Source organism: Vanellus vanellus, assembly GCF_965231255.1.
Source record: "Vanellus vanellus genome assembly, chromosome: 15".
Taxonomy (NCBI): Eukaryota; Metazoa; Chordata; class Aves; order Charadriiformes; family Charadriidae; genus Vanellus; species Vanellus vanellus.
In genome coordinates this window covers 427,756-447,621 of record NC_138920.1, presented here as the reverse complement: position 1 = coordinate 447,621, position 19,866 = coordinate 427,756, and the positions used below count along the sequence as shown (strand labels likewise).

The window sequence follows — 19,866 nt, the reverse complement described above, 5'->3', positions numbered from 1 at the left end:
AGGAAGACACTGTTTCTGCCTGTGAGAAAGTGCTTGTGAAACGGCAAAGGCGTTACTGGACACTTACTTTGTTAGAGGCATATGAATTTCATTTTAGAATGAAACAGGATAAAGTCCACCGGCAGCTTTGACCAAATGTTACTGCTTTGGTTCCCAACCTTCTCCTCCCTGCCATACACAGCAGTGTTGAGTTACAGAGAGGTAACAACAGTGGCGAAGCAGCAAGGGGAAGAGGAGCCTGTTTCCAGCTGCAAAAGCAAAGCAGAGAAGTCTTCCTCCTCTTCCAGCCAGTTTAGGGTACCACTGACTTAGTTCCTTATTCATTTTTCACAGTAAAACGTCCTTACCTGGGGACTGTGGTTATCTGTTACCAACTGCTCGTTGAGAAAAGTTCTTGCTTGGTGGTGCTGAGCGTCTCCCCTGGGTTTCTAGATGGGACAGAACCCCAAATTGTCGTTAGCTGCGAAGCCCGCAAAGGACTGCAGACTTGAATTTGGTTCAGCCTGATTCAAATGTCGTTTCTTTTTCAGGTTTTTTGGTGAGGCAGACTGTCATAAATATTTGTCGGAGAAAGAGGCTGGAAAGTGATTCGTACAACCCCCCACATGTCCGCCGAAAACAGAAAATAGCAGACATTGTCAATAAATACCGGAACAGGCAGCTGGAGCCAGAATTTTATACCTCGCTTTTCCAGGAGGTTGGGCTCAAGAACTGCAACCCCTAGGTCATTATCCTTCCAGGACAATTAGATCAGAGCTTGGTGGCTACAGTAATGAAAACAATTAAACAACAACACCAAATTTCCTCAGCCCTCCGGAATTCAGGAAATCGTATTCTAGCACAAGTCAGCAGATACCACGTGGGAGGAATGAGACATGAATCCAAAACATCGCAGTTGGGATAGTGACTTAGTTCACCTACCCTCACAAGGTTACCTAATTCCAGTCTTCCTGGATGCTTGCAACATAATCTCCTCACCCAATCATCTATTCCAGGCTAATTAGGAACTGTGTCTCATGCTGTGAGAGGAAAACAATCAAAACAAAGCCATCTCTGCCTATAAGGATGGGGAAAAAAAAATACAAACAAACCTGCCTTCAGACATCTCGCTACGCCCCCGTGTTACAGGAGAAGGGAGCAGGAGCTCTCCTTTGAGGAGAGTCTGTTTCAGAGCATTAACTGTCCCTGCAAGAACTTAAAAAGATGCTTTCAGCCCCCCCTCAGAGCTCAACAAAAGATACTTCACTGCTTGTAACCACTTTGTGTACCAAAAGCAAGAAGAGGAGTATGGCTTGGAAACATCGGGTCATGACATTCATAGCCACGATGCCATATTCTACAGTTCCCTTGTGGTGGGGAGTGAGTCCATCCATGTTCGGGCTTTCTGTCGCGCTGACCACACACCACCTGAAACTACCTGACTTTCCAATATAAGTTGTTACTAGATGAGAGCTCTTGGTTATATAAAAACAAGGTTATGACTTTCAGGTCTGTTGCAAAATGTCATATTTAATTTTAGTAGCTTGGTAGTTTTTTAATTTTTTTTTTTGTGCAACTACTTAATTTATTTTGAAGTGTCTGTATCACCTACTCACTGTTTCCATAAAAAGCGTAAACATCACTTGCTTTCCTTCCATTGGATTGAAATCTGAGATTCTGGGGCTGCGTCCTGCCTGATATTTATAGCATAAGCAGTTTTCGCAGCTTCTACAACACTTTTCACAAGCTCCTGTTAAACAGACTAAAACAACTCAAAAAGAAAATTCAAGAATTCTTCTTTTTCCCCATTCACTTGCCATTCCATGAGAGCCCCTTTGGCATTATAACTTCAAATTGTTTTGAATCTACTGTGCTTTCTCCTGCTCGGCAGCGGCGGTTCCCTTTCACCTAGGTCAGAAGCTTTCATTTTCAGACTGTGGATTTCACATGTTCAGGCCTTGAAGGATGTGCTGGGAGAAGATGTTTACAACCACAAATTTAATATTGGGAATATAAAAGCTGCAGCGGGCGCTGGCAGCCTCGGGAGTGCGTTCAGCCTCCCCGCGCAGTCTTAACTGGTGTTGCAGTAATGACTCACCGCCAGCGCTGCCGGGTGGGTGCAGTGTGTGATCGCCGGCAGCAGCGTGGGTCCCTTTCCTTCCATGAGCAGGTAACGGGAGAGTAAGAGTGGGAGCAGGAATTTGGGGAGCCCCTCACCTCACATTATTCCAAAAGTGGGTTTATTAGCTGTGTCGCGTGCGTTGCAGTAACACCTGCCAGTCCCTCGGGTTTTGAGATTTCAGAGTTACTTTTTGCAACGGTTCTGACCTGAAACAGTCTTAATTGTCTCATTACGACTTACTGGCTTACTCCTGTCTCTTCACATGTTTTTTCACAAAGAGTTAATGGAGACACAAGCCCCTAAAATACATGCGAAAGGACTTTCAGGATGTCACCCAAAGGGGTTTTAGGTGACATGTGCTTGTAGCAGGGGACAAGCACAGCAGCCTCGCAACTCGGGAGCTCTGAATTTTGATCCGGATGAGTAAGTGGAAAAACAAAGCCACGTAAAGAAAACTACTGTAGAAGTAAGCGTGCGTGATGCCCTGGTTGCAAATGGCAGGAGCTGCAAGGCAGCGTTTGGGAGTGTGGGCAAAGCTGGGAAGGGAAACACAGGCGCTTCATCCCTCTGCCAGACTCTTGCCAGTATCAATTTAATGCACGGACACTAAATTTACCCACATTTTGTACATACCTATTGGATCTAATTAATGGCCAAATACACTTTAGTCCACCGATTTTAAAGGCATGACCAGTGCATGTGTAACAAATAAACGTACTGAGCAATCGAATGTCTGCACATCTTCAATAATGTAACAACAAAACCCACCGACCATAGCTAAGTGTGTGTTATAGGCAAAGTCATTGGGTTATGTAGCAGTGAGCTGCAAAAGATACTGCTTTCAGGAATTTGGGTACAGGCAGTAACATAAAGACGGGGGCATTTGGGGGGGACCCGGGCTATTTTCCGCAAAGTCCAAGACAGCCAAATGGACTGCTGGAAAATTTACTTTTTCAGGAGTGTGCTGGGCTGAAGGATAGTCTTGGGTCTATGTCCGTGTTCACCTAAAGCGCAGGTATGGCACCTGCTTGAGCAGCAACAACCATGAAAGCGATGCAACTTTTCAGAAGTCTTGAAAGAAGATAACTTTTGCGCACGTCGGTGCTGCCGGTCCCACCCCCGGGGAGTGGGCGTTTATAACGCGCTTAGTTTGATTTGTAAAGCCACCTGGTTAACCTTACACACTGGTGGTGTGACCTGGCCGTAAGTGTTGGGTTTTGCTGTCTGAAAAGGTGAATCTTCAAGAAAGTCGCCGTTCAGTATAAAAACGTTGCAATTACAGAAATGCGTTGCCATCCCGCTGGGTTTGGCCACTGGTGGCGGCAGCGAGTGCCGCCGGCAGACCTGTGCCAGTGGAAGGTGTCTGCAAGGACTGTCCCTCCTTCCCCTGTGCCCAGAGAGGTCTCCGACTTCATAATAAAATATAAAACACCCTTTTGGGAAAGAAATCCTTGTCCTGTCGAAGTCAGTGGCCAAACGCCAGTGGCTTCAGCTAGTTCAGTGGACAGCCTTGAGCTTGTTTCCCCAAAACGGGGACAGCAAATGAGATGTTCTTGTAGTCACAACTGAAGTAAATGTTAGTCAAGAATCCAGACTCTTTTTTTTTTCATCACAAACTGCTGTATTGAGTTTTCAGCTTGACAACGTGCGTGGCTCAGGTTTGCATTCCCATTCCTCGGAGGTGACGAGCGTTGACCGCTTGCTTCGTGTGCGGCGTGCCCCTGGCTTAGGCGCCGCAGGTAACATAGCGCTGCAAAAGCTGAGCTGCAAATGTGGCATAATAACTAACCCGAGACTTTCTCTTTTCTCAAGACCTTTCTGTTTGGGTTCATAATTCTGCTTTAGATGATGGCATCCTTCTAACAGCGCAGAAAAAGGGGGGACCGTTGTCACCTTGTTAAACGCGGTGGTGAAACTACAGAAATTCCAGTACCTTAATAAAGACTGTCTTTTAAAGAAAAGCATTTTTCGTAAAGGTACTTTTAAAAAAGGCATTACAACCTCGCAGCAAACGAGAGCTGGGGAGGACGTTGCCTGTGGAAGTGAAGGTGTCTGTGTGGGTAGCAACGGGTGCGGGAGGCCGCGGGGGAGCAGCCCCTCGCTGCTGGGCTGGCCGCACGCGCTGCCTGCCCCATAGGTGACCGCGTCCCTTCCCTGAGAGGTTCTGCATGCCCGGAAAGACAAGAGAACTAAATTTCAATCTAACAGACAAATTTGATGTGGTTTTAATGATTGTGTGAGTGAGTGATGTCTTTGAAGGCAAACACAGACCTTTTCCACATGGATTTTAGCAGGAGCAATTAGGAATGAGAATGCCAGGTACCACGTGCTTCAAATCATATACAATTTGTATGAATTTCTGTATGTTGCCAAGACATGATCTTTTTGTTCTTACTGTATTTTTCTGTAAATATTCCTGGCGCTAAGTTGTAAAGTAAAGGCAAAATGTAAATATGAAGATGTGAACTATGTTCCCTTGTCTCTAGTACTTTATCTCTTATTTGTTTAGGGAAGGCACACAAAGGCTTGTTTGTATTTATGCCAATTCTTTGTCCAGGAGAAACACATCAAATATTGAATGTAACACAATTAGTCCAATAAATTTTAAAGATTCTTATCTAGTAACTTTGCAGTTGTCCATTTTTAATATTTTTCCCATGCCTTTGGTTGAAATTATCAGCCAATAGAAATGCTTCCCAGGGAAATAGCAGAGGGATGTAGTAAAATTGCGCACCCTCTGCTACGCAGCAGCTATGGTAACGGCGTGCCGGCTTTATATTTAAGGAAATCACGTCGCATCTTGATGGTGTGGGGAATAAAACATGGAAACACAGCTGTTAAAAGGAGACCCGATGCTTCTGCAATACAAATGTTCTCTGTGGCTCAGTGCGCTCAGGCGTGGGTGCCCTGGCGGTGCCGGGCAGCCGCTGCCGCGAGCCCTGCGGCTAAATGCAGCGCAGCATCCTGCGAGTGTTACGGGTGGCTCCGTGCTGTGCTGATGGAGGATAATCCGACTTCTCAGTCGTTTGGAGTGGGGAATTGCTGGGCAGGAGGGTCCCGTCTCCCAAAAAGCGATGCACCCAGCGAGCTCCGGGGAGTGAGGAGAGCTTCAGGAACCCCCAGCAGAGGTGGGGTCTGGCAGTGCCCCTCCAGCCTCACACCAGTCAGTCAAACCACCCCCTGACCATCTCGAAGCTCGCCAGGGAGGTGACAAACTCTCGCTGTGGGTTCCCTGGGTCGGGGCTGCAGTGTTTGGTCCCTCCGGACTGTCTGTGCGTCTCGGTGCTTTACTGCGGAGGCACGGGGGGGTTACGCAGTCGTTCCCCTGCGCTGTCCCTGGCGCTGCACCTTCCCCACAGCTCTTAACGTGAGATGCTGCCTTCGGGACGTCGACCTTTCGTGAGCTCTCCACAGGTCAACTTACCTGAGGGCTGGAACGAAAACGCTGAGCTGACCATTCCCAAAACCTCAAACAGGCCAACGTGAACGTTGGTGTTCTGCAGCTCCATCTTCCATAACTTCAGCAGGGGCCGCCTGCCCAAGCTCCTCACCACGTTGCTTCCAGGGAAGGGCAGGGCAGGTCCCACACTGATCTCTGAAGAATGACAGAAAGGAGTGATGAATAGTTAAATATCCTTTATCTGCACTCCCAAAGCACGGGGCCAGAAGCAGAGAGGGCTTTCTGGTGTTGGGTTTGGAGGCCTGACGCTTTCTCCTTCCCTACGCAGGAGGCAAAAGGCACTGGGCAGGGTGGCCTGTCCCTCTCCTGGGGGGACGGGAAACCTCAGCTGTCTTTGCCACATGTCTTGCCTGCTGCTGTGGGCTTCTCGCTCGTTACAGGGATCTTCCCATCTCCTTCCTAGTGGCTTTTCCCCAGTTTTCATTTTGCAGAGCGCAGTTTCTGGCCATGCTTCTGCCATGCAGGGAGCTGCTCTTCAGCCGACGTCTGCTCCTCCCCAAAACCCCTTTCCTTTGCTGTGGTTATAACAGGTTTTCAGCCCAGAGTGGAGAACCTCTTTGTCCCTGAAGATGAGCTTGCACTGGGCTGTGCTGAAGCGTAGGTAGTCTGGTGGCAGGTCACCCGGTGGCCCAAATCCCACTTTGAGTGCAGAAGCTCAAAGGCAACTCAAGCGGCTCCTCCGCCACCCGGCTTCCTCGGGGCAGGAGAGGCACCAAGCAGCTCTTTGGGTGGCTGTTCTTTTATTAATGCTCCTCCCATGTAGCAATGGTGTTTGATGCCGAAGCATCAGACAGAGTCGCGGAACTGCTGTCGTGCGCCAGGGCATCATTTTGGAGGCACCACACAGGCCGTCGCTGTAAACACAGAAGTAACAAATCCAGGGATGGAGGCAGGAGTGGCCGCGGTGCGGAGCAGCCCAGGGACAGTCAGTCTCACCCTCTGCCACCGTCAGAGATTAGAATGAATTTCTAATTCACTGTTAACTGAGGGGAGTTGCTCTGCGGGGCGCGCAGCAGCTGGCAGCACCCTGTGTCCTGCGCAGCCCAGCCCAGCCGAGGGGCCTGGACGCTTTGCCATGGGGGATGCAGAAGAGACATCTCGCCCCCAGTGCCCTCCACCATCCTCTTCGTCAGCTCAATTCCTATAAACTTGCTGGAGAAAGCAGGAGAAACACCGCACACTGACGCCCAATGCACCTGATTTTCTCGCAGCAGCATGGCTAATTCTGACCACAAATGGAGCCAAATTGCATTACAAATAATTTTCCAGGGTGAAATGTAATTTAGTTACTGCTTTAAGCCGAGAAAATATTATTTGGCTGCTGGCGGTGAACGTGCATCTGTCAGGAGGGGGGGTAAGAGGCTGAAGGTGGAGCTGGGCTGAGCCGTGGCTGTGGGCATCCTGCAGCGCACCGGCTTGGGTGGTGGGTGCCGAGGGGATGTCCCGCAGGGAGAGCAGGTGCTGTGGGTGTCCCTGGGCTGTGGGTACCAATGGGGTGTCCCCAGGCCAGGCAGATGCTGCTGGGGTGTCCCTGGGCTGTGCTGGTGCTGTGAGAGCATCCCTGGACCATGCTGGTGCCACCAGCGTGTCCCTGGGCCACATCAATGCCGCTGGGATGTCCCTGGGCTGTGCCAGTGACACTGGGGTGTCCACAGGCCACACTGGCAGGGCATCCCAGGGCTGTGGGGGCCACTGGGACATGGCGGGGCTGTGGGTTGGGTCATTGCCGTGACAACAGGCCCATCACAGCATCATGGAGGAGGGCAGCATGTTGCCGTGGCAACCAGGAGCATCCCTGGGGGCTCGGCCCTGGTTTTGGGCTGGGGCGACGGCGTGGCTTTGCGTGCTGCTGTGGGGGAAACCCCCCACTCCCATCGCTGCTGCAGGAGCCGTGGGCAGCACCCGGGGCATGCCAGCGGCCCAGGGGAGGCTCACCTGGGTGCGCGTGGGGTTTAAACCTGCTTTCTGCTTCCTGTGAGAGCAGTGATATTTTCTGCTTTATTACACGCGCTGTGTCAAAACCACCCGCCCCGCGCACAGGCGCCGGCTCTGCCTTTGGCCCCGATGGGGGGCGATGGGAAGAGGCGATGCACCACAGCTCTGGGTCTCGCGCCAGCTTCTCTTACAAAGGTTTTCCTGGGAAAGGCGGAGATGGGCCGATTAATCCCGGAGGCAGAGGGAAAGGCTCGCTGGGCTGCCCCTGGAGCCAGTGCCGGTGGGACGAGAGGAGCCGCGGTGCATTGGCACCACCACCTTCACCAGCTCCGGGGGAACAGGCCGCTTTCAGGTGGTGAAACCGCTCCCCACAGCAGGGCAGAGCCCCGGCAGCAGCGGGGTGTCTCCGAGGGGCTGTGGCCATCCTCCTGCCCAGACCCCGGAGCGCTGCAGGCACGGGTGGGGGCTGGGGGTGCCCAGAGCAGCCCCTCAGCAGCGCTCCAGCCCCACATCCCGACAGAGGCTTCCCCGAGCCAGCGCTGGGACATGTGTCGTGTCCTTCCAGGCAGGGCTGGGGGCCAAGGACCCCCATGCTCCCTCCACAGCCCACGATGGAAGCACATTGGATGACATTATTAAATGATTCAGTGCATTTTCTGCCTCTTAAAGTACTTAATATACGTGCCTGTGTGATTCATTATTATTATTATCTAATAAAAGATTATCTGACTCACTTTCATGTTTCTTCCAATTACAAATTGAAATTGTTCCCACTATGACCTTGCAGCTGCTAGATTTTCTAAAATTAGCCATAATGATGCATTTTACTAAGATAATTAATTAGCTAAACTGAGAAAATTGAGTAGTAGAACTGCTTCACATGCTGCTAATTATCTTTTATTATGTCATCTTTACATGCAAATAAAGAAATATTGTGATTATTTTAAATACTGTTTTCATTAGCTAATATACTTGTTAGCATAGCGATGGCTCGATTCTTCCTCAGCAGCAGGAGCCCTTGGGGACTCTGCTGCTTATTGACTGCAGGACTCTTCCTTTCAGATTAAGAAAATATAGTTATGGTCCAAATTAAGTTTATTTTGTCAATTTATTTTAACGGCGGCGACGGCCGGCAGGCGGGAGGGTGTCGGAGATGGCAGGAGAGCCGGGAGCACCGAGTGCTCCTGCTGAAGGTCGGGGGCTCCCGGGCAGGGGGAGGGGGCAGGCAGGGGTGCTGGCCACAGACGCCTCTTCCCCAGGGGTCCTCCTTGCCCAGGATATGCCCCGTGATCCCAAGCTCCAGTCCGGCCATCCCGGAGCAGCTCCTGGCACCTCACAGGAGTCTGGGAGCAGTGGGGGGCGCACAGGGTGGGTGCCGTGCACAGTGCTGGGAAGAAACCCTTCCGATCGGACACCGTCCCCACGGCTGTGGGCGCTTCGGGGCAGCAGCAGCAGTGCAGTGAGGAGCCTCGTGTCCCCCTGCTTGCATCAGAGGTTTCCTGCTCCAAGCGCCAAGCTGGTTGGCAGGATCCAGCGCAGGATGTTGAGACCCCCCTGTTGCTCCCCAGCACCCCTGTGGGGCATCTGCTGGGTTCTCCGTCCCCGGCCTCGACTTTGGCACCCCAGTCCCTTCCTCAGCACAGGCAGGATGGGGCAGGGGATGCATTTTGCTCCCCCCAGCCTTTTGCTCATAAATAACAACTATAATTTATACCAGTGGGGAATTTGGGGTGGGGGAAACAGGTCTCTGGGTAGGTGGCTTTTCACAGCCCTATAACAACCCAGAGGGATAAAGATTTGAGGACTGGTCATAGGGATTATAGAATCACAGAATGGTTTGGGTTGGAAGGGACCTTTAAAGGTCATCTGGTCCAACCCCCCTGCCCTGGGCAGGGCCACCTCCCCCCAGCCCAGGCTGCTCCAAGCCCCGTCCAACCCGGCCTTGAGCACCTCCAGGGATGGGGCAGCCACAGCTTCTCGGGGCACCCTGCGCCAGGGGCTCACCGCCCGCACAGGGAAAAATTTCTTCCTGATATCTCATCTCAATCTCCCCTCTTTCAATTTAAAACCCTTCCCCCTCGTCCCATGGCTCCCCTCCCTCATCCAGAGTCCCTCCCCAGCTCTCCTGGAGCCCCTTTAGGCACTGGAAGGGGCTCGAAGGTCTCCCCGGAGCCTTCTCTTCTCCAGGCTGAACCCCCCCACCTCTCCCAGCCTGTCCTCCCAGCAGAGGGGCTCCAGCCCTCCCAGCATCTCGGTGACCCCCTCTGGCCCCGCTCCACCAGGTCCATGTCTCTCCTGTGCTGAGGCCCCCAAACCAGAGGCAGCACTGCGGGGGGGTCTCCCCAGAGCAGAGCGCAGCAGAGGGGCACAGTACCCCCCCTGGCCCTGCTGGCCGTGCTGCTGGGGTGCAGCCCGGGGTGCCGGGGGCTCGCTGGGCTGTGTGCACATATTGCCTGCCAGCAGCCTTTCCCTTGGGAATACTAGAGCTTTTCTGCCTTAAATTTCACATCCACCGCAGCGATAGCTGGTACTGCTGTTTCTGAAACACCAACGATAATTACAGGCTGGGGATGGGATTTGCTATTTGGTCCAGAGCCCTCATGCACGTCCATCCCCTGCATGTTCCTGAGGACACTGGGGACACCCCAGCGTGGCTGTTTGCAACCCACAGCCCCGTCTTTATTCTACAGAAACCTGTTGCAGCAAAACTCTGCTGAACTGTGTCCCAGTGCCAGCACAAACCCCGGCATGGCAGCAGCTCCCTTTCCCAGGGACAATAATGTCACGTTGTTAGGAATTCACATCAGACCAGACCTGCTATTGCTCTGAAAATAAATTTATTTGTAATTTTGTGTAATTAAGTAATAATTCACTTCCTAAGCAGTTGCTTAGCCGTTCAGATGCTAAGCAATATTTATGGCTGGCGATTGCCACAAGAGGGGAGGACGGAGTGGAGCGTTGCCTCGCTCGGGGCTCTCCCACAGTGGGGACGGCAGTGGTGGACCAGAGGGGACACTGGGGGTGCCCCAGGACCCTGGAGATGACAACTGGGGGGCCCCAGGAGCTGCACCACGCTGGGCACCGCCGGCAGCACCACGCCTGGGGATGGAGGAGGGAAATGGGGGGGGCAACACCAGAGACCATGAGCTGCCCGTGCTGCCTGCGTTGCCTGCAAGCAGCAGCCTCAGCTCCAGTCTCCCACAGCACGGGGCCGAGAGGAGCACCCTAATTACCGCCTCTAATTAGGAGAGTGAGCGACTCTGCGAGGGCTGTGCAGTCAGCCGGGCCACGCACCTCTGGGGCACCGCAGCATGGCCGCAGTGCGGGATGAAGCCCCGCGCTGGGGGACGTGCTGCTGCTGGAAGGCACCTCCGGACACAGATTCGCTTTCACTGAAGCATTTTTAGGATGTTGGGCTTCAAGATTTTTGGCTATGAACCCCAAACTGCAGTTCTACGAACGTGGGCAGGCAGCATTGACCTGAGCAGTGTTTTGTGCCAGTAGGAATAAAGGCAACCATCCCAGTGTCAGAGCAGAGGACATCTCAGAGGGATTGGTTTAGGCTGAACCTTGGGCAGCCTGAAGGTCTTCCCAGGGAAGAGGGCGCAATGAGAGGTGCAGAAAGTCACCCCAGGCTTAGCAAAGATTGACTCACCACTTGATGCAGACATCTGTGCTCCCAATTCTTGATGAATATCATAGAATCATGGAAACATAGAATGGTTCGAGTTGGAAGGGACCTTGAAGATCATCTAGTCCCACCCCCCTGCCCTGGGCAGGGACACCTTCCCCCAGCCCAGGCTGCTCCAAGCCCCGTCCAACCCGGCCTTGAACACCTCCAGGGATGGGGCAGCCACAGCTTCTCTGGGCAACCTGCGCCAGAGGCTCACCGCCCTCAAAGAGAAAAAATTCTTCCTGATATCTCATCTAAATCTCCCCTCTTTCAGTTTAAAGCCATTTCCCCTTGTCCTGTCACTACATGCCCTTGGGAAAAAATCTTTCCCCAGCCTTCTTGTAGGCGCCCTTCAATACAGGAAGGGGCTCTAACATCTCCCTGGAGCCTTCCCTTCTCCAGGCTGAACAACCCCAGCTCTCTCAGCCTGTCCTCATGGGAGAGGTCTCCCCTCCAGGGTGGCAGACAGAGATCATGGGTGGTGAGGAGACCATCATGCTGGTGGCCCAGCACGGCCCTTTGTGTTACAAACCCAGGGCTTCCCGGAGCGGGACAGCAAGGTGCTGCCAGTCCAGCCATGCGCCTCCTCCTGCACACGGGCTCCTCGTGGCGGCTCAGATGGCAATAAAACTGCCACAGCACATCGCCACCTCTGCGCTGCCATCGACCATGACCGCACAGGGATGGTGCTCACGGGGATGGTGCTGACAGAGAGGATGCAGGGGGAGCAGTGGCTGCAAGCTGCTGACGCACCAGCATGACTGCTCTCATGGCAGTCAGAGCCCCAGCCTGCAGCCAGACGCTGGCTATAAAAGCCGTCAGTGTTTGGGAGGGGGGAGCAGTTGACGAGCTAATTTTGGCTCACTGGGTGCCACACGCCAGCCCCTTCCTGCACAGTGGCAGGAGCCAGGGTCACCCAGGATCAGGGGGACAGGGAACACGGGGTCACCTTTGGTGAGTGGTGGGGCAGGGTGACGGCTGGGGACGCTGGAGATGCACGGGAGTGTGGCCACCTCCCTGCACGGTGAGGTCCTGCATGTGCTGCGACTTTGGGCACAGGTTTGGACATCCTTCAGGGTGCCTCAGCCTGAAAGCAGCTCCCCAAAGCAGCCCCAGGTCCCCTCTCCCGCTCCCCTGGAGTCTGCCCTTGCTGGAAACTTGCTGGAGGTGGCTTCTCCTCATGCCCCTATTCCTTCCCACCTGCCTGACCGGTCCTGCTAGAAACCCGCACTTTTGCCCCAAAAATATGTCTGAAGTTTTTCTTGTTTGCTTTTGCCTTGCCCTGTCCCTGGTTTCCTCCTCCCCCACAACTTATCTGCTTTAAGCCGCAATAAATCCTGTCCTCCTGCTCTCCCTCCACCGGGACGGTGCTGCCGGTGACGGCACCGCATCACTGTCCCCTGGTGAGAAGTCCCCCTGACAGGGGCGAAACAGGGTGAGTGAGGCCCTTCCTTTGTGCCCGCATGGGGCTTGGTAATGACCCGGTGCTAATTGACACCCTCGTGGCTCTGGGTTTTGTTCACTTCAGTGCCTGGTGCTTAACGAGCCCTCAGCATGGCCATGCCCTCAGCGTGGCGGTGTCTGTGTTCTCCCGGCACAGAGCACAGGGCTGGGCCTGGGGGGGGCTCGTTTTTCCAAGCCCCCCACTCAGAGCCCTCTCTGGCAGGGGAAGGAGATGCTGCCGGCAGCCTCGGCCCCTTGACAGGCGCCTTGGGCAGCGGCTGATGGCCCCGCTGCTCCCTGACTCCGTTTCCCCATCAGTAGCGCTGAGCTGATGCCCCAGGGCCATGCCACGCACCCGCCGGGGCTGCGCGGGGGGTGCCCGAGGGGTCCTGGGGTGCCATTCCAGGGCACTGCCTGCAGCGGGACACACCAGGTCCCGCACCGGGCCAGGCATCGGTGACCACAGGCGCCAAACCAGCCCCTCGCCAGGCGGTGGGGACAGGCAGCTGCGGGAAAGGCAGCGTTTAGGCAGGCGAGGGGCACGCGGCAGGGGATTTACAGCTCATCCCCTGCCCACGTGGAGACCTGGAAATATTCAGTGCCATTTATTTCCACTAAATAATTGTGCTGGTTCACCAGGGTTCATAACAAAAATGATAAGGAATCAAATTGCTTTAATTCCCTAAGAATTGCTATGACATCTCCAAAAGAAGTAAATTATTTCATTGTGTCAAGAAAAAGGAAAATGAGTTTTGCTTTCAGAGAGGAACCATCCCCATCACCCAGCATTTAGCTCCAGCACAGCGTCGCTGCCCTAAAATACGAGACCTTAAAAAATTCCCTTATAATTTTCTTCCCTGTCCACCTTCAGCAGAGACCGGTGCTCGGAGGATCGCAGGGTGACTCACAGGACCTCTGGAGGTCTCCAGCACCAGCCTGAGCCTCTCTTGTCCCAGTATCTGCCCATAGTCCCCCGTCCCCTCACCTCACAGCGAAGAGCCCGGCTCTGGCTCCGCTCCTGCAGCCCTGGGTGCTGTCACTCCCCCGCGGCCAGGCCACCCCACTGGCCCACACCTGGCTCACGTCCCCTGGGACCACAGGGAAAAAATCCTCCCTGGAAAATCGTGGAAACAGCCTGGCTTGGGGTTGTGCTAGGGGGACCAAGCTCTTCTCCCAAAGTGCCAGCATGTCCCAACGGCTTTTTGCGTCCCTGCAAGGTGCTGTGACAAAAGGGAGGTGTGGGCAGTGCGGGGGGGTCCCCACAGAGGGAAGGCCCTGCTCGTGCCGGGGGGCTGGCAGGGCCGGTTGGCACATGCCCCTCCAGCCGAGCGGCTCCCAAAAGGATCTCCACTCACCCACCGCCAGCCCGGGGATGTCCATCACCTGCAGAGGTGCCGGGCACAGCGGGGAGCCCAGCAAATGCGTCCCCTGCTGCTGCCTGCCCCGCACCTGGGTTTGTCGCTGGTCGAATCCAGCAAATAATCATACGGATGCAGCGGGCGGATATGAGTGCTCCTCGCATTTGCGTTGATGGCTGTTTAATGAGCTAATTTTCCTTCACACTATTGATTTCCCTGGGCTCTGCTGCGAGATGCTTTGCCTCTCGGTGAGGAAGACGCGGCCGCTCTGAGCGGGGCCCTGCCTCAAACCCCCCGGACGCGCTGGGGCGGCGCAGGCAGGGAGCATCCCACTGCTCGGGGCTGGCAGGGCAGGGCTGGGGGGGCTCGTGTTTCCCGCTGGTGCTGATGGCCAAGCACAAAGCTCCGGGAGAGGGCTCGAGCCCTGGGGAAGCGTGTACAGAGCTTGGATTTACACCAGATACTAAAATGCCCAAGTACTGCTTTGCAGCTGGAGTAACCCAGACCTGGATTTCCCGGCTCCGATGCTGCGCTGGGAGTCTGTTGCAGACCGAGCTGGATGCTGCTGTCACGCACACGTGTACACACACACACACACACACAAGGCCCTTTCTTGCACCGTTACCGACTCTGCAGCCAGCACAAAGGGGTCCAGAGGGTCCCGTTCCCCCCGCTGGCCCCTTGCCGCTCTGCCTGCGCGGGGACGGGTGGTCCTGTGCAGCATCCCCCCTGCCCGCCAGCTGCCTCCAGCAGCACTGGGGCGGCTCCACGGAGGCAGACAATGCTCACCCGCCTTCTGCTTTCCTCCCTGGCCACCCTCAGGCCACCCCCTGGCACCAGCGGTGGAAGGAGAAGGGGTGCCGGCCCCACCAGCCCCGGCGCTGCCCGTCTCCCCCGGGATCAGCCCGATGCTGGCTCTGGTGCACGGATGGGTTCACAGCCCCATGTCTGCAGCCCGAAGGAGCCGCAGGTGACCCGGGGAGGGGGCACTTCCAGCACAGCCCTTGGGCACAGAGGAGGACAGGGGGTCAGCCCACCGCACGTCTGCCCCGACGGGGCGCTCGGGAGGGATAAACAAAAGGAGCTGGAAGTCTTAATGCGTGATCAAGATTATGATTTAATTGGCATAACAAAGGCTTGGTGGGCTCAGCCACATGACTGGAATATTAATAAGGAAGGATGCAGCTTGTTCTGGGAAGGCAGGCAGGGGATTAAGGAGGAATGCGTTGCTTTGTATATCAAGGCTGGATACATTTGGTTTGCAATCCAGGGAGAACCTGGCTGCCGTCCTGCCGTGGCGGCTGCACCGCACGCCGAGGGGCTTTCGGTGCGCAATTGCCACACTTCCTCAAAGCGCAGGACATGGTGGTGATGGAGAATGTCCCTCCCCAAGTGGCCAGTGTGGAATCAGGACAGCAGGGACAGACTGACCAGCAAACACTCCCAAGGCGTGACACATGATTTTTTTTCCAGGAAGAGGCAAATAGAAGAGAAAAGCTCTGGCTTTGCTTCTGACCTCCAGGGTGTGGATGCAGAGGGCAGGGGGAAATAAGTGGGATAAATGTGGCCAAGATGTGAAGGAGCTCCTTGTCTTGCGGAGAGAGTGTGAGCTTGGGACTGAGAAAAGGGTATGCCTGGTCCCACACACCGGTCCGAGCAGGGCCAGTCAGACCGGGGCGCTCGGGGCTTTGCTCAGGTATGGTCCAAATATCTTCAAAAACAGAGAAACCAAACCTCTGTGAGCCCTGCGCCAGGGGCTGACCATCCTCATGGGGGAAGGCTTGTCCTTATATCAAGGTCCCCGAGCCCGCTGGGTCTTGTCCTGCCCCTGTGCACCCCAAGCGTCCCATGCTCCAGCCCTCTCCCACCCCCCGTTATTGGCCATTTCTGCCATCTGCATCTCACCAGCCTGGCTGCAAGGGGCTGCGGGAAACCATGCCAGAGGCCACGGCAAAGGCCATGGCGGGATGGAGAGCATCCCGTGCTCTCTGCAAACAACGAGCCGTGGCCCAGGTGGCCGGGGAGCGGCTGGGAAGCAGGCGGGCAGGTGTGAATGTAAACGCATCAGCCCAGAATGCAAAATCGAGAAGGCCGAAGGGAAAAGAAAAGGGATTCAGCAAGCACAGCAACAAGGGCGCGCGGGGAGGAAGGGGACAGGCAAAGCCGGGGCTGATGCTGCAGGGTGGGAAAGGGGAGCTCTCAACGGGGATACTGCGGCGCTGGGGGCATTGACTGCCTGAGCGCATCAGCCTGGATCGGCCGGGGTGTGCAGTTAGTACCAGCGAAACAGTAACGACTCTGCTGGGAACAGGGCTGGGGAGCCTGGGAAGACCGAGCGGCGCGGGCTGGCCAGGCCTGGCAGCCCTCTCTGAGGATGCCCGCAGAACCGGCAGCAGGAGAGCCCGAAGCAGGAGGGGTGTAGCCGAAATCGGAGGGCTCGGGCAGCAGAAGGGCAATGCTGTGCGGCTCATTAAAAAGAAAAGGAAGCCACAGAGCGGTCAGCGCAGCTTTGGTCCCCTGGGAAACACCAGGACAAGCAGCCCCAGGACCCCGCAGGACAGCACACAGAGGAGCAGCCGCTGACACCAACTTCTCATGCGCAAACCGTGGCAAACCCAACCTGATTTTCTCCTGTGACGGAAGAATGGGAAATGCATTGTGTGTATCTTGATGTTTGTAAGGCTTTCGACAGAGGTTTATAAAAGAAGCTCAGAAGTGAGCTGCAGATCATATTCAGCCTAACCCTGCTATAAAATGAGTGCTGGTCCCAGCTTGGATAACCGCCTCCGGGCTGCAGCTGCCAGCAGATGAGATAACAGGATACAGGACTTGCAGACAAAATAGGAAGACAGAAAGAGTGGGAATTATGTTGGAAGGCAGATTCCTAACCCCAAACTCTCAGTCCACACCACCCTCACTGACAAATTAGATAAACAGGCTTGGGGAGCAGGACACCACGCAGCACAGCCCAACGCCGGCAGCATCCCAGCACAACCAGGCCATCGCCTAAACAAGAAATGGGGAGCAAGAAGCAAGTTTTGAAGCAATTTTGGGGAGAAAGACCTGCCATTCTAATAAATCACAGCAGAGCAGGGTTTAACAGCAAAAAAGGGGCAAACACGACACTGGGATGCATAACCAGGAGGGCTTCGGAGATGCTGGAGACAGCTCTGCCTTTCTCCACGGCACCGGGAAGCAGCGACCGGAGCAAGCAGCTATGTCTGGACATTGCCCTTTGGGCCGTTTGGAGATGATCCAGGGAAGGATGTCAGAGACCTGGAAAACATGACCAGCAAGAAAAACCGGCAAGTCGTGGGACTGCGTAATTGGTAGGAGAGAGCAGAGGGGGCAGCGGCAGTAGTCTGCAGGAATGTAAATGATTCCTGCAATGAGGAAAGGATTAATCCGCCCGTGCTAGATAACGTGAGGAGAAGCAGGCTTAAATTATCACAGGGAAATTCAAGGTGGGCACTGGGAAAAATCTTCCCAGTCATGAACAGAGAGGGGCTGGAGTCTCCATTGCCAGGGTTTCTGGGAGAGCCGGGCTCCAGGCAGCGTGGCATTAGCTGGCATTAGGTTGTCCCAAAGGTTCTCTCATTTCTAGGATTTTACCCTTCCTGGGTACAAGCATATGGAAAACCCTTAAAGCAGAGGCCAGGCTGGCTTCATGGCCTGCAAAGAAGGAAAGGCAGAACAACTGGGCAAGCACTGAGAATAACCCCTAGAGACCCGAAGGGATGAAAGGGTCCCCCAGGGATGCTGGGGACACCACCAGCATCGTCCCACAGAGCCACAAAGGGAGGTGCTGGGGTTCGGATATCAAACCAGCTTCCCCTGGGAGCTGACAGTGAAGTCAGGGCTGGAGGAGTCACAGGAATGAACTTTTGGGGTAAAGCAAAGCAGGTGAAGCTCATGTGGGCAGCAGCCCCCACGTCACACTGGGTGCTCACCAGGAGCCTGGGAAAAGAGGAGCCTAGTGAGGACACCTGCCTGGGAGCAACATCAATGGGAGTCAGCGAGAGGAAAAAGTGCTGAGAGAGAAACAGTATTTAAAGAGTTGAGGGCTGTGTAATCTGAATTTGTGAAATTGTCTGTTGTCACTGTCCTGGGGCGGTCATGGCCGGTGGCTCTGCTTTAGTTGCATGCGCAGGATGAGCAGAACTCACGCAGGAGGCGGGTGATGGATGTTCAGGGGCCTGGCTAATGATGAGCAGCATGTTAAGCACCTTCTGCTCTTGTTAATTGGGTGTGATTAGAAGCACCTGTGAGTAGGCAGCTCTGAAGCAATAGGAGCCACAAAACTTGGGCAGAAAGTAAGTCCCAGGAGTTTCACTGAGAGCCCTGGGAAACTGCTGGTGGCAAATCTTTCCCATCCCAGCTGAAGCTGCTGCACACAGGGTGGCCCTGGGGTTAGGTTTGACCAGATGAAGACGACAGCTCCTGCCACCATCGCTCGCCGCAGCAGTGCCGTGTGGGGTCCGCGTGGCGAGGGTCACGGGTGCTGACGCAGGCGTGGGGCAGAAGGGTGCAGCACATTGCGGCTGCCTGCTCAGTCCTTTTCTTCCCAGCCTGGGGCTGCAGCTGTCTGTAGAGCAGCAGTAGAAGACTAGGGCTAAGTTCTACATAGACACGAAGTTTTGCGTGTAATTTGTGCCCCATACATGTCTGTGGGATAAGGTGGGCTGTGATACTGCGTCCCAGGAACAGCCTTGTGACTCGTGGGATGGCATCCCTTAGGGCGTGTGGGGCCCTGTGGGGAAGGAAGCTCCCAGGTCCTCGCTGCGTGATCCATCGCAAACTCTCACCTGCCTCACAAGCAGGACAGTCCCCAGGTTTACAGCAACGACAAAGCAGAGGGCGCACCGCAGGGCCAGGGTGAGCAACAGCCCTGTGCACAGCAGCTCAGTGCCAGGGAACCACGGTGGTGCAGGGGACTGGCCAGGAAATTCCCAGTTCCTGGCAGCACCCCATCTTCTCTGCCATCAATCACCTGTGGCAGCAAAGCCCAGGAAACCGCTTAATAATCCCAAATAATCCCACAGGAAAATTTACAACAGCAATCATGTAATTTATCCGATAGAAGCTCCTGAGGGCAGGGAAATTCCCTCAAATAACCACATCCAAGGAAACCTCCATCCTTGAACAGGGAGTTTCTAGATGAAGCCTGCCTTCCAGAATCCCAAAACCAAGGCTAAGGAAACACCGGGCCGTGGGATCCCTGGGGTCACCTGCATAGGCTGGAGGTCGACCGCTGCTGCCACAGCTCGGCAGCGGGGAGCATAGGCAGGATAACCCTGCAGGTGACAGCAAAGCTGGGGCCGAGAGGCGTCTGGGCTGGGGTGTCTCCGATCCCACGCAGGGTCTGGCCCCTGCTTCAGCTACCTATGGACGAGCCCGTCACCTCCTTGCTGTCGGCTCTAGCGAAGGGCGCCCGACGTACGGGAGTTTCAACAAGGGTCAGCCCCGGGTGACTCTTGGAGCTGGGGGGTCCTGCGGTGCCCATGGGCCTGAGCAGGTCCAAGTACCTCACCTGGGCTCAGAGCCACTCTTCAGACCTTGCCCTGGAAAGTCAGCCTGCTTTGACCTGACCTCCACACCGGTCTTTAAGATTCTGACCTCTGCCTCGATGCTCACGCTGGTTAATAACTCACGCATGTTTACAGGCTGCACAGGGTCTTTAAAAGTCTGTTCCTTCCCCCTCCGCCTGCCTGCAGGCTTTGTATTTCGCAAGGGCATAGATGTGCTTCCACAGTGGGGAAGGGAAGGGTGCGTGTTGCTGCGTGGAGTAACTCCCTCTCCGTCCTGCTGCGCCGGATCCGGCTGGGGCCTGACCATGGCTGCAGCTGGTGGAAAGGGGGTTCCCTGCCCACTGGCCCCACGCACCGCTGGCAGCTCC

At 55.0% G+C, this 19,866-nt stretch overlaps 1 protein-coding gene across 1 annotated transcript in view; it reads left to right on the top strand.

The window, feature by feature from the left end:
• RALGAPB (Ral GTPase activating protein non-catalytic subunit beta) overlaps positions 1–4,717 on the top strand; it is a gene marked incomplete at its 5' end in the record, with an annotated part of 60,982 nt that extends 56,265 nt beyond the window's left edge. Inside the window, one exon of the mRNA XM_082491356.1 lies at positions 531–4,717. Coding sequence (XP_082347482.1) covers positions 531–724 — 194 coding nt within the window. The 3' untranslated portion in view covers positions 725–4,717. The remainder of the gene's footprint in view (positions 1–530) is intronic.
• Between the last annotated feature and the right edge of the window lie 15,149 nt (positions 4,718–19,866).